We start from the raw sequence: 13,588 nt of genomic DNA, 5'->3' as shown, positions 1-13,588 counted from the left end.
TGGTAGCAGCTTTGTGCAGGCTGCTCAGATTACAGTCACTCTAAAATGAACCTTCAAAAGACTGATTTGGGAAACTTTGCTCTACTTGATAATTTTTAAGATGCATATGCAATTTAATAAAATGGGAACCAAAATTTTAATGGTATTAAATATAAATATGGGAAGCAGTCATGTTCATGATTTATGTCTAAGTATTGATTTTAAATTTGTTCCTGATTTTTTTTCTTGTCAAACTAAACTTTTAAAATACTGAAACAGTTAATGAGGCCTGAAGACATGAAAACAACCCTGAATTCCAGGCTTTCAGATAACTGAGAGCTTTAGCTTGTGTTACTTTTTGATGTAGTTTTTGTGTGTGTTTTTTTTTTTTAACCGCCTTTCTCTATGGAACAGTAGCTTGAAGTTATTCTTTGCATGTACTGAAACTACTTCTATAAAGCTTTCACAAAGATGGTCTCTCATTACTGAAATATTTTCTTATATGACTTTCCAGAAGGAAGGAGGGTTGGAGTTTTGTGAAAAGTCAACCTCCAATCTAAGTATTATTTCAGATAGTCAGATGTATTAAACAGCCTCTATTTATACTGTTTCCACTGGCTACTAGCACATGTGCAGTGATGATCCCACATCACTGGTAAGAAAAATAATTGACACTGTTTGCTTAAAGACAAGGAAGGTTTTATTTAAGTGACTAATCTGTTATAAGATTTTAAAAACCAGCTCACATCAAAATCTATACCAGTTGTAGAAATCTTACTCCTTATTTCATATTAAGAAATTCATTATTGTACATTTTTGAATCTTTACAAGGCAGCCATAAGAAATATAAACATTTGTCACCAGATAGAACCTTCTCACTGACAAACAATATTTAAAAGTATGCACTTAATAAAACTATAGAGTGAAAGAACAGGTACAATTTCAAGTTTCCTTGTATGAATTCAGTTGTGAGTGGACTGCCCCCTTCTCTCCCCGACAAGTAGAAAAATAAGTTATGCAGAAGGCTTGGGGTTCTGTGAGAGGACTGCCATTCCGGGCCCTACACCAGTCCTCCCAGAATAACCTCATCTTTAAAGCTTGCAACCTGTAAATTATGGTTCAACATTGTAATCTCTGCTATACCATCTTCCAGCACGTCACAGTAAACCTGCCTCTCTCTTCCCCCCGCTAAGTTCTGTACATCCTTACAAATGAGGAATGTACTGTCAAATTTGTTCCATATTCCCCCATCCCCCACAATTATATCCGGTTTCAAAGGTAGTTTACTGAGATAAATACAAATAGAGGGTAAACTGTAATCCCCTTACCTTGAGCTTGAACTAAAATGAGGGCAAGAGGAAATACCAACACCTGACTTCAATTCCAGAGTCCATGGCACAGGATTCTAGCTGCTCCAGGCCATTTCTTATTTCTGAAAAAAAGAGCTCTTTTCATCCCAAAAAATGTGTTATTACCTCTGTTTATTTTGGGGACTGAACTTAGGATCATTTGTAGGAACCTGTATTTACATTTCAGTGATTAAACATCACGGAAGTCAAATTACCTTGTTAAACCCCAATTTCTGCTGAAGCTATGAACACAGACCATGAGGAATCAGTGCTCTTAGAGAAGCTGAGGAGGTAAGATGGAAAGTTTTGTGTTTATCGGAATTGTATCCTGTACCATCTCCAGATGAGGATGGGAAGTGCCACGTTCTCCCCTGCATGCCTGAAATGAACAATTCAATGCAGAAATCTTGAGTTCAGATCCCACATTTCAAGCTCTAATCAGAAAAATGACAAAATTAGTGTACAATCTCTTCTCTCCATGACTAAACCAATGAACTTATTAAAAAGGTGCCCATACTCCAATCATCTAGGACTTTTATGATGTACTCACCTTTCTGAGGCTTAGATGCAAGAGAGGAAAAGAACCCGGGGAAAATCCTATTTGTTCAGTAACAACTGTTGCACTTACGAATTTTAAAAACTGAAAATACCTATTGATTTCAGGTATTAAAAATGCTTATAAACAAAGCTTTTAGCAAATTTAAGACAGGAAACTACAGAAAGAAGGAAAATTTTTTTTTTTTCCTTCTAAATTTATTCTGTGAAGTACGTGATGATACTATAGATCTAAGTACTGGGGATTTGCTTAAATACATACATTAGTAGTGCCCTGGCGAGAAGACTGCAACGTATAAATGCGACAACTTGTTCACTAATAATGGCAAACAAAGGCTATTTTGCAGAATGGTGGAGCTTGCAGATAAAGTGTCATTGTTCTGCTTATTTTAATAGTAGGTTAAGGTGTGTTGGTTTTTTTCTCTAGTTTACTGATAGTTCCCACTTCTACATAACCAATGAAAGTTTTAACTGTTTAGAAGTGACTTCCCTAGGTACTAGAGGAACAGGTGAAGTAATCTTTAAGAATTAAGACTATTTTCATGTAAACAAATCAAAATGGCAGGTCTCAAGAACCCCAATGTACAAGAATAATTATCAATGGCATGTCATTTTTACACTTAATAAATTTTTATGCTGAATAGATATAAACCATGCTGCAAAACTAAACAGGAGTACTCTGGTCAAGCAAGAATCTGTTCCAAGAGCACTAGTGTATGCAAACACTTAAAAAAAACCCCAGTTATTCAAAATAAGCAGATTTGGATCAACATCACTATTCAGGTCTGTGGAATATTCTGCACTCTTTATACAATGGTATCTTTTTTCCAAACTTACCTAACTAGACAACAAAATTGAATAAACAGCCATTATTTGTTGGTTTTGGGGTTTTTTTGTTTTTTTTTTTTTTTTTTTTTAAAAGTGTATTGGTTACAAATATGCTCGGAAAGCAGAACCAAAACTTCACTTAAGGTGTCTTCCAGTAGCTATACACACACACACACAAAAACAAAACACCACAGTTATGAAGGTGTGTTTTCACAATATCTCAGATAAGTCTACCACTGCTATTAATCACAGCCATTTTTTTACAGTAATTTAAAACCGGATCTGTATCAACAGGGCAAAGAAGTAACTGTGGCCTACTTGGCACTGACTTGTACTGCTGCCTTAGCACTCACTGGAATAGCAGTTTTGTGTTTTACAGTTTCACTTATGCTTCCTCCATTCAGCAGGTTAAAAGAAGTGCTTTTCTGTAACAGACTGGAGGCACTAGAGGTGCTGAAACTACTGACTAGTCTAACCTGTGTTCCTTGGTCACCCACCATTCCTGCCTGACTTCTCTGTCCCCTTCCTCTCTCTGTGTGCTCTAACACTTCCACAGCCTGTAACGTTTAAGGAAGTGCTGACTGCACAGACTGCAGCAATGAGGATTTGCAATCAGAGAGTAAGACGACTGTAGGATCAAGCTTATCCTCAGCAAATGGCCTGCTTGGGAGGACTGATAATCCTTCTGTGAAAGCACAAGTAAAACTGAAATCCAATTGCAAACCGAATGCCCATGAACCACTGCATGCAGTTTCATGTGGACAAAGTGTATAACTAAAATTCTGACTAGAAGGAAATGTAAGAGAAAACACGATTGCAAATCTATGCTATAAAATCAGTGATTCATCATGATGTGCTCAGGGATCACCCCAAGCATAGCTGGGGGAAAAAAAAAGGAAAAAAAGCTGGTGGTTCAACATGCATGAGGTCCCCAGCCATTGCTACAGAATATTTGTTGAACTGCCAGCCTGCTTGTGAGATGTCTAAAGTCACATTCATCTTGTTCATATTCTCAGCTCCAACAGAAGCTGTTTTTACCATTTTAGTGGCAACTGGCTAGTGCTTTCAAAACAAATGCATCTGGCATCTGACGTTTCAGAAGATCGGCTCCTAATTAACATGAAGCCTTAATCTCCAAGCTAATGCCTCTATCGCTGTTTGCCAAAGTGCGCAGCTGGAGGCATGTGATCAGGAGCTAAACCATTCCATCCCTGAGCAGTAAGTAGTGTGGGAATTATGCAAAGGCCACATCAGCTCTCATATGTTGTAGGGAACAAAATTAAGGAAAATATTTTCAGCTTGATGTCAGTATCATGTGTAGACACTTTGAAATTGTTACCACTCTAAATCACGCACACACACACGCATTTGTTTTACTACTATTAGCTCATAATATTCTTAGAGAAGCCAGCACAGCGACTACTGTAAAGGTGACCCAGTTATTAACAGAAATACACAAAATCAGAGTTTTCATGACATGGTACCCTGCAAAATGACATTGTGTCTGCAAGAGTCAAAGACGGACCTTAACAACCCAGGAGATTTCTCTGACCTTGTGCTCAGACACTAGTTCGTTTAATACAGTCACAGAATTATGCACAGATCCCTCTTTTGAAATGAAGTAGGCCTTTCTGCTACAGCAACTTAAAAGGAAAAATAGATTTTGGAGTCTCTTGGATGATAGAGTAGATGGCTAAAGCAACATTAGCTTTGAACTTTGCAGCAGGAAGTGATTACTGTCAGGAGACATGCTACACAACACCCAGTGCTTAAAAACAACTTTGCAATCAATCAATGTTGCTTTTAGGTCCCCTCAGCAAATTTAAAATTTGCCTAGTGAGTTCCTCCCTCACAAGCCTTGGATTCCCATGCCTATTTAAAACTAACAAGCAGGAGCTGACTGGAGGGAGATGGGGTCTGGTGTACCCGTGCAATCTCCTCCTGCTGCAGAGGATAGGAGAAGAAATGGACTATGTGATTAGAATTAATACACACAGTGGGCCAAGACAACATGGAATAATTCCTCCATGTGGGCTAAAGAACTAGGTGTGATACTACTGGGAAAGCATTTGTAAACCTCAAGACTTCCTCACTGTAGTTTGTGGATATCTTTCATTTAGCTTTTGTAGTTGGTTGACTTGGCAACATAGCATAAAAACCCAGACTCCTGTAATGTAGTCACCTGCTCCCAATTAGTGAGAACTACCAAACTTTTAATATCTTTCCTAAATCTTCAGCAAAGATTACCCCCTCCCTTAAAGGAAGCATTGTAAAAAACAGACTACTGATGTACCAGAGATCTTTCAGGAAGGTTGAACTGGGTAACCGACAATCTTGCCAAGTAACGTCTAAAAAAATAAATCAAAGATCTCCATTTATAAGCTACTTTGCTGCCTTTTAAGGCAAAAGCCACAGTACCATGCCCTTCAAAAAGCACACTGAAACTTTTGGGTGAATAGGGAGTACAGACTTAAGTTTACTTCTGCACTGCCTTAATAGTTTTCCATTGCATTCCTTGTCTGGTTACATATCAACTTTCAACATAATTAACCAACAGAATTGTTGAGAGACTGTTTCTAGTCTAGCTACAGACTAGAAAAACCTGAAAGTAAGGGCAGGGGTGAAGGAAGGCACGACACCCTCTCCACCCCAACTCCATGACATTAAAACCAACCAACCAAACCTGAAAAAGAAATCTCCTATTGACGTCAGGCCTTCTCAGTGTCAATAGTCTGGTTTTAACTTTTACAGAAAAGGTTTTTTATGTGCCCTTGTAACTTCACTGCAGGTTTTAAAACATGCTTCAGTTCAGTGATGAAAGTTCTCTTGGTGAATGTAGTGCAGTGGAAGTATCTGCATGAAGAATCTGCAAACTGCTACTACGTTAAACTAACCACAACACTTCAGAAATATTACCACTTAGGGAAAATTTCACACATTTTACTTTAGTAAATTCACTGAGAGATCTGAGATAAATTTAAATCAGTAGGAAAACATCTATTTGGCACCTGTAATTTGGCATGTCCATTCTTTGAAGATCAAATGCTGTAATTCTGAATGCTACAGATTGTCTTAACACAACAGTTGCTATAACACGTGAGAAGGTAAACAATTTACCCACAGGAATTCCATTACTTTTTTTCTCCTCCAGTGTAAAAATTCTAGTTAGAATAATGAAAAAAGTGATTGCTCTGAAGTTTGCAGATCCCTTAGTAAAAGAGCTCCCTTTAGCTTACCATCCTAGGATCTGTCTCTCGGACTGAGATGGTCAGAGCCATCTCCTTACTCAGAGCAGTCCACACATTTTGTACAGTCACCAGGTTCCACAAAACAACATGATCTTTGTACACTTGCACATTACTTTGTATACAGCAACACTAACTGCTTCAAACTGTGGCAGACACATTTATTTCTAACATGAAGTTTTTATGATTTGGTTCATAAGTGGAGTTCTCACATTTACTTCATGTCCAGCACCTCACACAATCACGAGTGCCCATGTTGGGGTCTGTTGACTAACACTGTAAGCTGAAAGGAAATCTTGGGTTTAAGGCACCCAAAAAGCATCTTGCTGTACAAATCCTGACCACTGATTACTGTAGTTCCCACCTCTGCTTCCCTTGCAAGTGTATCGCTTCATCGAAAGTGAAGTGGAAACAGATACAACTATTTAATGTTTCAAGTGTAAACCTTCTCTGTAACCTATGGGACCTACTGTTTATACTGTTTTGGGTGCAGCTAGTTAGCTGAAACCATAATCCTCCTTCTGAGTAAAATCAGCCTGTTACAGCTTTTTCTCTTATTGCACGTTTTATTATATCTGTTGTAAAAAATAACCAAAGATACTTTCTGTTGCTTTGATGTTATAAGCACTTGCGATAGTTTTAGATTGTTTTAAAATCTCCCAATAAACACGTCAAGAGGAACAGACTGGAAGTTCCCCAGTTGGTGTAAGAAGGCAGATTCCAGAGCAGGGAAGACTCCGAGGGACAGGTTCCCCTCTACATCTCTTAGTTTGAAGCTGCCTAAATATTATCTCTGAGGCATGCCTACAAGTTTAATGGGGTGCACCCAAGATCTGTATTTCCAAGCTTTCTAGGGGATAGATTCAAATTTGTGAACTCCACCTCGAACCCAAGCGATGGAGGGCAAATGCCTGTCATGATCTTTGTCTGATTCAGGCTGGCTCTGGGCACGCTCTGGCTTGGGGTTTGAAGAGGGTGGGTCAGGTTGCTGTACAGACATAGTCCTGCGGAGATGGTTTCTCTTGCGCAAAAACTCAGGCTGGGAGTGGAGGCCAAAGCTGCCTTTTCTCAAGATCATCCGAGAGTTGTTCTTTTTGGGTCGTGAATGGAGACTGAACTCCAGCGAGGCCAAGTGGGCTGCATAACCTTCACTGAGGAACTGAAACAGGAAGGAAAGAAAGGGAGTGACAAATTACTGCTGCCTCCACTTGTGAGCTCTGTGAGGAATTTGGCATCCCAGTTAGATACCTGCAGAGTACTAATACTCCTCTCCCCACACTTTTTTTTTCCAGTGACCTGTTCCATTTTTTCATTCAGCAATATGCAATGCATGCACTTGCAAATACAACCTATGACCACTCAATTCCCTTTACTATTCACCCTGCCAGAAAATGCCTCATCTGAAACCAAAACAGCCCTTCTTTCTCTGAAACACTGTCTCTGCTCTTTATCCATTGTATGTGTGTGTGTGATGACACACACGCATTTTCCTTTTTCCCCATAGGACTTCCTGATTGAGTAGCAAAAGTTACTTACTTGACACTGCGCCTGGTATTTCTTTGTTGATCGTCCAACTATGTAGATCTGGGATGGCGACAGAGCCAAGACATTGTACACAGAAATATCCTTCATGGAACCATATGCAGCACAGATTTTGATGTGGCACTGAAACAAATATTACTTCCAAAGTGAACGCTCTATTAAACACCATGCACCACAAGGATGGCACTTGTTTTGCAATGAAGCAGCAGATGAGTTCACTGTTATCAACCTCATTCTGTAAACCACAGAAAGCTAAATCTGTCTGCCTGCATGCCAGCAAAAACTACAGATATGCACACAGGAAAGAACAAGCAGTTCATTTATTTATTTGCCATGCCGGGAGGCCCCTTTGGATGTTTTATCAGCCTTCCTTGCTCTTTGAAAAGTGAGGAAAAAAAAATGAGGAATGACAACTAGACTTTGTGATGGCCCGTGAGATTTACTGTTCAAAAGGAAGGGAGAACTCTAACTTCACTTAATGACATTCTCTGGAAAAAAGTTTTAAGGCTATAAACAGGTTTCTAGTACCTCTTGCATGAGATTCCGGAGAAAAATGGTCTTTTGTCGCAGTGGGTCATGAACAAGTCCATCTGAGAAGAAGATCATCCCTTGTGGGAAGTTGTGTTGAGACAACCATGAAACCACACGCTGTTTTTGCATATCTGGACGGCCAGTAATATAGATAATCAGATATCCCAGGTCCTGCCAATGCCTGTCGGAAACAGCGGGTAAATTATGTAGGTGCAGAAAGAGAAACGATATCCACAGGCTAGGCCAGCATTTCTTTGCTCAGCACAGACCCAGGTAGAAGTCAGACAGTACTGTTCAATAAGTGGAAAGCAGCATGCCTAAGTCTCTGCTCCTGTCAATAAATTAAGTCATAATGTCTACATCTTGACGGAGATGGAGGGAAGCTAGAGAAATTCTTATACAATATGTTATATAAAATGAGAGCTATTTAAAAATGTATTTAAAATAGACCTTACTACGCATCAAGTCCTGCTAACTTTGAAACCTTTAATAAGATTTCGTGCCATTTTAGCTGTAAGGAGTGGAAACTGTTGAAAACTGGCATCCCTCTATTCCCACACAAGTTCCAAAATGAGAGCTGTATTTCCCTATCCAGTGTGACATTAACAGACTTGCAAGAACAGACTAAAAGACCTTTTAATTTTTTCTCCAAAAAACGCTCTTGCATTCGTGGCACTTGATATTTTTAAGGAGAAGTACGTCCTTATGTGAAGTTAGTGAAACACAAAACACACTCTTTGCTAATCACAGTAATGCATGGAATCATTATTAATTCACTGCACACACTTTAAGGCCATATTCCCAAGAAGCAAGTTCTAATCTTTAGGCAGCTTACACTACAAATTTTGAAGTAAACCATAGTGTTCTAAGATTCCTCTGAAAATCTGGCAGACCTGATGTCCAAGTAAATATAGAAATGTATCTGCAAAGAATCATGGCCTTTAAAGACTTGTTGTTTATTTAGTAAGAAAAAAAAAACATTCTGCCCTCTTCCTTCCTGTGTTCAAAAGTGAAGTGTGCAAACCTCACTTACCTGACAACATCAACGGCCCCAGCTCGGACTTTGGGGTCACTTCCCATAATTGAAACACTTGCTGCAAAGGAACCATCAATGCTGAACACAACACATTCCATTCCTCGGGGAAGCACAGTCAGGTAACTTGCAGCACTACTCTGGTCCCCTCTGGAGAGTCAAAGCAATAAATACATTTAAAAAGCAAAATGTCAGAATGTATTTTCTGCACATTCTAGTTAAGACCTGAAATTAGATCTGTCTGGATCTACAACTTCAAAAAATCGCTGTCAAACAGGGCTTCTGATTTCAGTCCTCTGTGGGGCAATTATAACTTACACTTTTAGGAAATAGCTTTCCTAAGAGAAATTTGGAAGCTGACTTTAGTAAGAAATCACATGTGTATAAATACCTAAAAGAAATAGGAGAAAGCTCCCAAAACTGCCTGAAATACTCAGACATGCTGCCTGTCTATATATGTACACATATAAGACATGAATGTCATATATATGCACACACACACACACATATAGTGCACAGAAATTGGCTAGATTTTTTTCCTGCTAGTCTACAGTTACTGGCAAATTACCAGAAATTACAAGGGAAGAATGGATATGCACCTTTTACTGGCATGTGCTTATACCAATCAGCTTTTCTCCATTAGATAAACAGTCGGTAATAGTAGCATTACCCATCTCTCTATCCTTGCAAATTACGATAGGAATGCCAATCCAGACAAGCAAAAAAAAAAAAAGAAAAAAAGGCAAAAAACATTCAATCATAGATGGCTTTTCTCATGGAAAGGCATGTGAAATGCAATCTTCTCCTCATGATGTATTTTCCCCAAGAGGTCTGGTCATTAAGACACTAATAGAGCACAAAGTGATCCAGTACCATCCCATGACCTCATGTTCCCTAAAAAATGTAATCTGAAGACCACATCTTCTTTCCTTTAGAAGGGTGATTATTGTATGATCTAGAAATTTGTATCTGGTGATGAAGATTCTTACAATATGTGTGCACAGCTTAATGAGCAAAGACAGGACAATTTCTTTCATTACTGTTTGAAAATTACTCCTGCAGCCTAAAAGCCCATGGGACCTTAGCTTCTGAATACACCTTAATTCGTTTTTAAGTAACTCTCTTTTCTTGAATTGCTCATCTGTTCTATTACACTGAGGTAAAATATTTCTTCCTCCTCAATTAGCACTGCATAAGATTGTAAATTGACTTTGGACTTGGTTAACTGGTAAGTAACAACACATTCTGTTTCAGCTAAATCCATCCTACTGATTTAGCTGCCAAAACAGGGATTCAAAGGAAGCTGTAAAGCTACTTCCTAAGTGGCTAGGCAATTTGTTTCTGAGCACAATATTAAACTAAAACTCTGTATTAAATCAAACTGGACTTTTAGTAAACGTAAGATTTTTGAAAAGCACAGCTACCCCAGGCCTGTCTCTAGGCCAACAAATCCTATTTTGCACATCTTTATTCTTCGTAGTTTATTCAGCATAGAGATTTTTAAGAAATGCTGGAGAGCTAGGAGAGCCAACTGATTTTACTTCAATGAATTGTTATTTTCAGGTGCTGGTTTTTTGGTTTTTTGTTTTTTCTTTTTCCCAATTTAGAATAAGCATGGTCTTGAGTATAGAATTAAGGTAACTCTGTTGATCTGCCTGACATCAACAGATAAACAAGTGGCTGAGAGCAAGGCAGTATATTCTCTACTGTTAATTTCAATAAGAAAAGCTTCTTGTCAGTCTGAAGAACACAAAGCTATACCCTGAACAGGCTGCAAAATATCCCAAGTCATACATTCTTGCCACAAGAAGACTGATAACAGTCATCCAGTCCCTATATTTTGCAAGACCAAGTGCTCCTAAACCGAACTGCACTGAGGATTTGTGTTGCAGTAGAGACAAACCCATTGGCCTGGGCACCTCCAAACTGGCCAGTAATTAGATGATCAAATCTAAGCTGACAAGAAAAGATAACTAACTGACCAAAATCTCCCTCAGCACCCTGTTCAATCTTACACGCCTTGGTGTCTTCCTGAGCACAACCACCCATCACAGCTACAGTTCCAGCTTAGAGCTATTACCTGACCACCATTTTGATGGGATACACGCCAACTCTCAGTCTCTTCTGTTTCGGTATGTTGTAGGATATCCGGCCACTGCTGTTGGATATCTCTGTGTCAAAGTACACCCACCTACCCGAAGATGGCTCAGTCATTATGAAGATATCAACCTGCAAAAACAACAGAACAGTCATCTAGTGTGACTGTAGGCAACACCCCCCCTTATTTACAAGGCCCACCAAGCCTAGATCACATTAGTATCTCCAACTATGGCTTGCACTAAAAGTTTAAAAGGAAGTTTGAAGGAACTTCAAAACTCAGTAAAAACTTCACAGAGAGACCTTTCAATTAGAAAATGCTTCCTAACACACAATACGAGAGTTCATTGCCTTCATCATTTAAAGCACTCAGCTTAGCACTGCAGGTGTCAAACAAGGGTATAGAGCTCAGAAATTTGGCAGGAACCCTAAACTAGAAAAAAGATCATTTCAGCTTGCATGTGTATATTACATTTTTGCATACTAAACCTACAAAATGGAAAATTTAATCTGGTTATTAGAAAAATACAATCTTTCTCAAATCATAACCTTGCCTACAAATGCAAAACAAACATTTCAACTTACCAAGATTTTTTTTCCAAAAGGTTTAATCAATATGCTTTTTTCCAACTGAAATATTTCATCAAAATTAACATAAAGTGTATGAAATACTTTGACTTGAACTGGCACTTTTTAGCAGTAAGTACACGAGTAAATCTGAGGGAGGTATCTGCCAACCTCTCCTTCTGTATTCAGTTCTAACAGAACTCGGGCATACAAGGTTTATGTGGACTTCTTCAGTGCTCAACATGCAGCCAGCTACTCTGCAAGATTTGCCAGCAGTTTACAAGATCATGCTGTTTGTGTGGATATCCTGGATAACTCTGCAGATATGCTCTTCTTGGACATATGATGTTACATGACATTGGGATGTAACTATAAATAACACTAAATTTATTCTCAACTGATGAAATTCAGAACCAAATTTCTCAAAGGGATGAGCTTTGGTGCAAGGGAAGAAATGACAGATATTGCTGAGCCAGAAGTGTTATCTGGATCAAACAGTGGGTTTATTTCTTTCTTCTGCTTTTTGACTGCAAAGTGAATTCACAGTTTGAATATAGATGTGCGCCAACTGCCTCTTTAAAGTCTTGGACCGTGTAAGTAGGAGAAAGCTTCACTTTGTACCCTAACTGATTCTGAATTTCCAACTTTCAAATGCACCATTAGTGGTGAGAGGGCCAAGGAAAACATTTTCATGATTTGCTAGGGAAAAATCTAACTTCTTTCCAACCTGCAAAGGAATACAAGACCTAACCAGCAACAGAAATCTTTTCTTTCAAGATCATACTTCTAACTTTGTTTTATTCAGCCATTCTGTTCTTACCTTCTACTCTTCCCCTTTAATATTAATTTTCTCAAGACAAGCCATTAAAGATGAGGTGGGGGGCGGGTGTATGTGTGGTTCAGAAAAATGGTTTTTAAGTTTGCATTGGGCATTCTGAAAAATTTGCACAGTTACAGCCCTTTCAACATTTTCTTTTTTCAACATCAATGTGAAAGCTACCAGAACAGCATTCTGCTGACTGCGGTCATTGAAGTGTTCTGGCTCAATTTTCCCTTGCCACGTCAAGAGATTATGAAATATAGCCTTTTATGTAAAGTTACTTGAGATCCTTGGAGGGACAACATACAAATGTTTAAAAAAAATACAGGTAGTATTTCCATTAGTTTTGAAACCCCTCAAAATTAAAATGAAAACTATTGGTAATTTATTGCTGAGTATGGAATCCTCCCCAGTGCAATAATTAGTAATAATCTTAACATTTTTACTTAGAAATTTCTTTAAAGAGATTTTGATGACAGGATTGTATTCAATACCCAAGCATAATATGAAACTGTTTTCCCACTGCAGAAACACAGCTTGTTGTTTATCCCTATCCATCTGAAATGGGAATATGACTTCAAGGCAACCAGACAGCACACAATAATCAAGGCAGGGAAGAAAAACATTAGACTGTAATGCCCAGAAAATAATGGGTTACGTAAATTCCAGAGACACACCTCTGACCTCAGGAAAAGCACTGAAATGCTGAAATGTATCTTCAACCTAGTTTTTGTTCACACACTAAAACGCTCAATGTGTTGTCTTTTTTACCAACCCAAATTCATCTCAGTAAAAGACTCGGGGCTAAAATGAATCCAGACTACAAAGGTGTAGAAACCCCCACAGGCCCATTTTAGGAATTCTTTCAAAAACAAGGGTGGTCTCCAGGACTGATCCCTGTCTGAATGAAAACTGGCATGTCAAGCCCACCTCAGGTTAATTTACATTTTCTAATAGGTCAACAGACTGAGGCTGAGATTACCCAGGTGGCCAGTCCCATGGGAGCACGAGAGGCTATGACTGGCAGAGACTATCACAGAAG

The 13,588-nt window shown here is 38.8% G+C and overlaps 1 protein-coding gene across 5 annotated transcripts in view; it reads right to left on the bottom strand.

The window, feature by feature from the left end:
* Positions 1-656: 656 nt before the first annotated feature.
* The window catches only part of PITPNM3 (PITPNM family member 3), a 114,673-nt gene continuing 101,741 nt past the window's right edge, over positions 657-13,588 (bottom strand). For 3 of the 5 annotated variants that reach the window (XM_074844950.1, XM_074844951.1, XM_074844952.1), the window contains 6 exons: positions 11,143-11,291; positions 9,063-9,212; positions 8,027-8,210; positions 7,493-7,621; positions 6,839-7,115; positions 657-1,707 (listed from right to left, as the gene is read on the bottom strand). In XM_074844950.1, coding sequence (XP_074701051.1) covers positions 1,571-1,707; positions 6,839-7,115; positions 7,493-7,621; positions 8,027-8,210; positions 9,063-9,212; positions 11,143-11,291 — 1,026 coding nt within the window. In that variant the 3' untranslated portion in view covers positions 657-1,570. Of the gene's footprint in view, positions 1,708-2,854; positions 7,116-7,492; positions 7,622-8,026; positions 8,211-9,062; positions 9,213-11,142; positions 11,292-13,588 lie in introns of those variants that run through there. The other 2 variants (XM_074844953.1, XM_074844955.1) reach the window with 1 other exon arrangement.

The sequence above is a fragment of the Strix aluco genome, chromosome 19, assembly GCF_031877795.1.
Source record: "Strix aluco isolate bStrAlu1 chromosome 19, bStrAlu1.hap1, whole genome shotgun sequence".
Lineage (NCBI taxonomy): Eukaryota > Metazoa > Chordata > Aves > Strigiformes > Strigidae > Strix > Strix aluco.
This window is presented reverse-complemented; position numbering and strand designations above follow the sequence as displayed.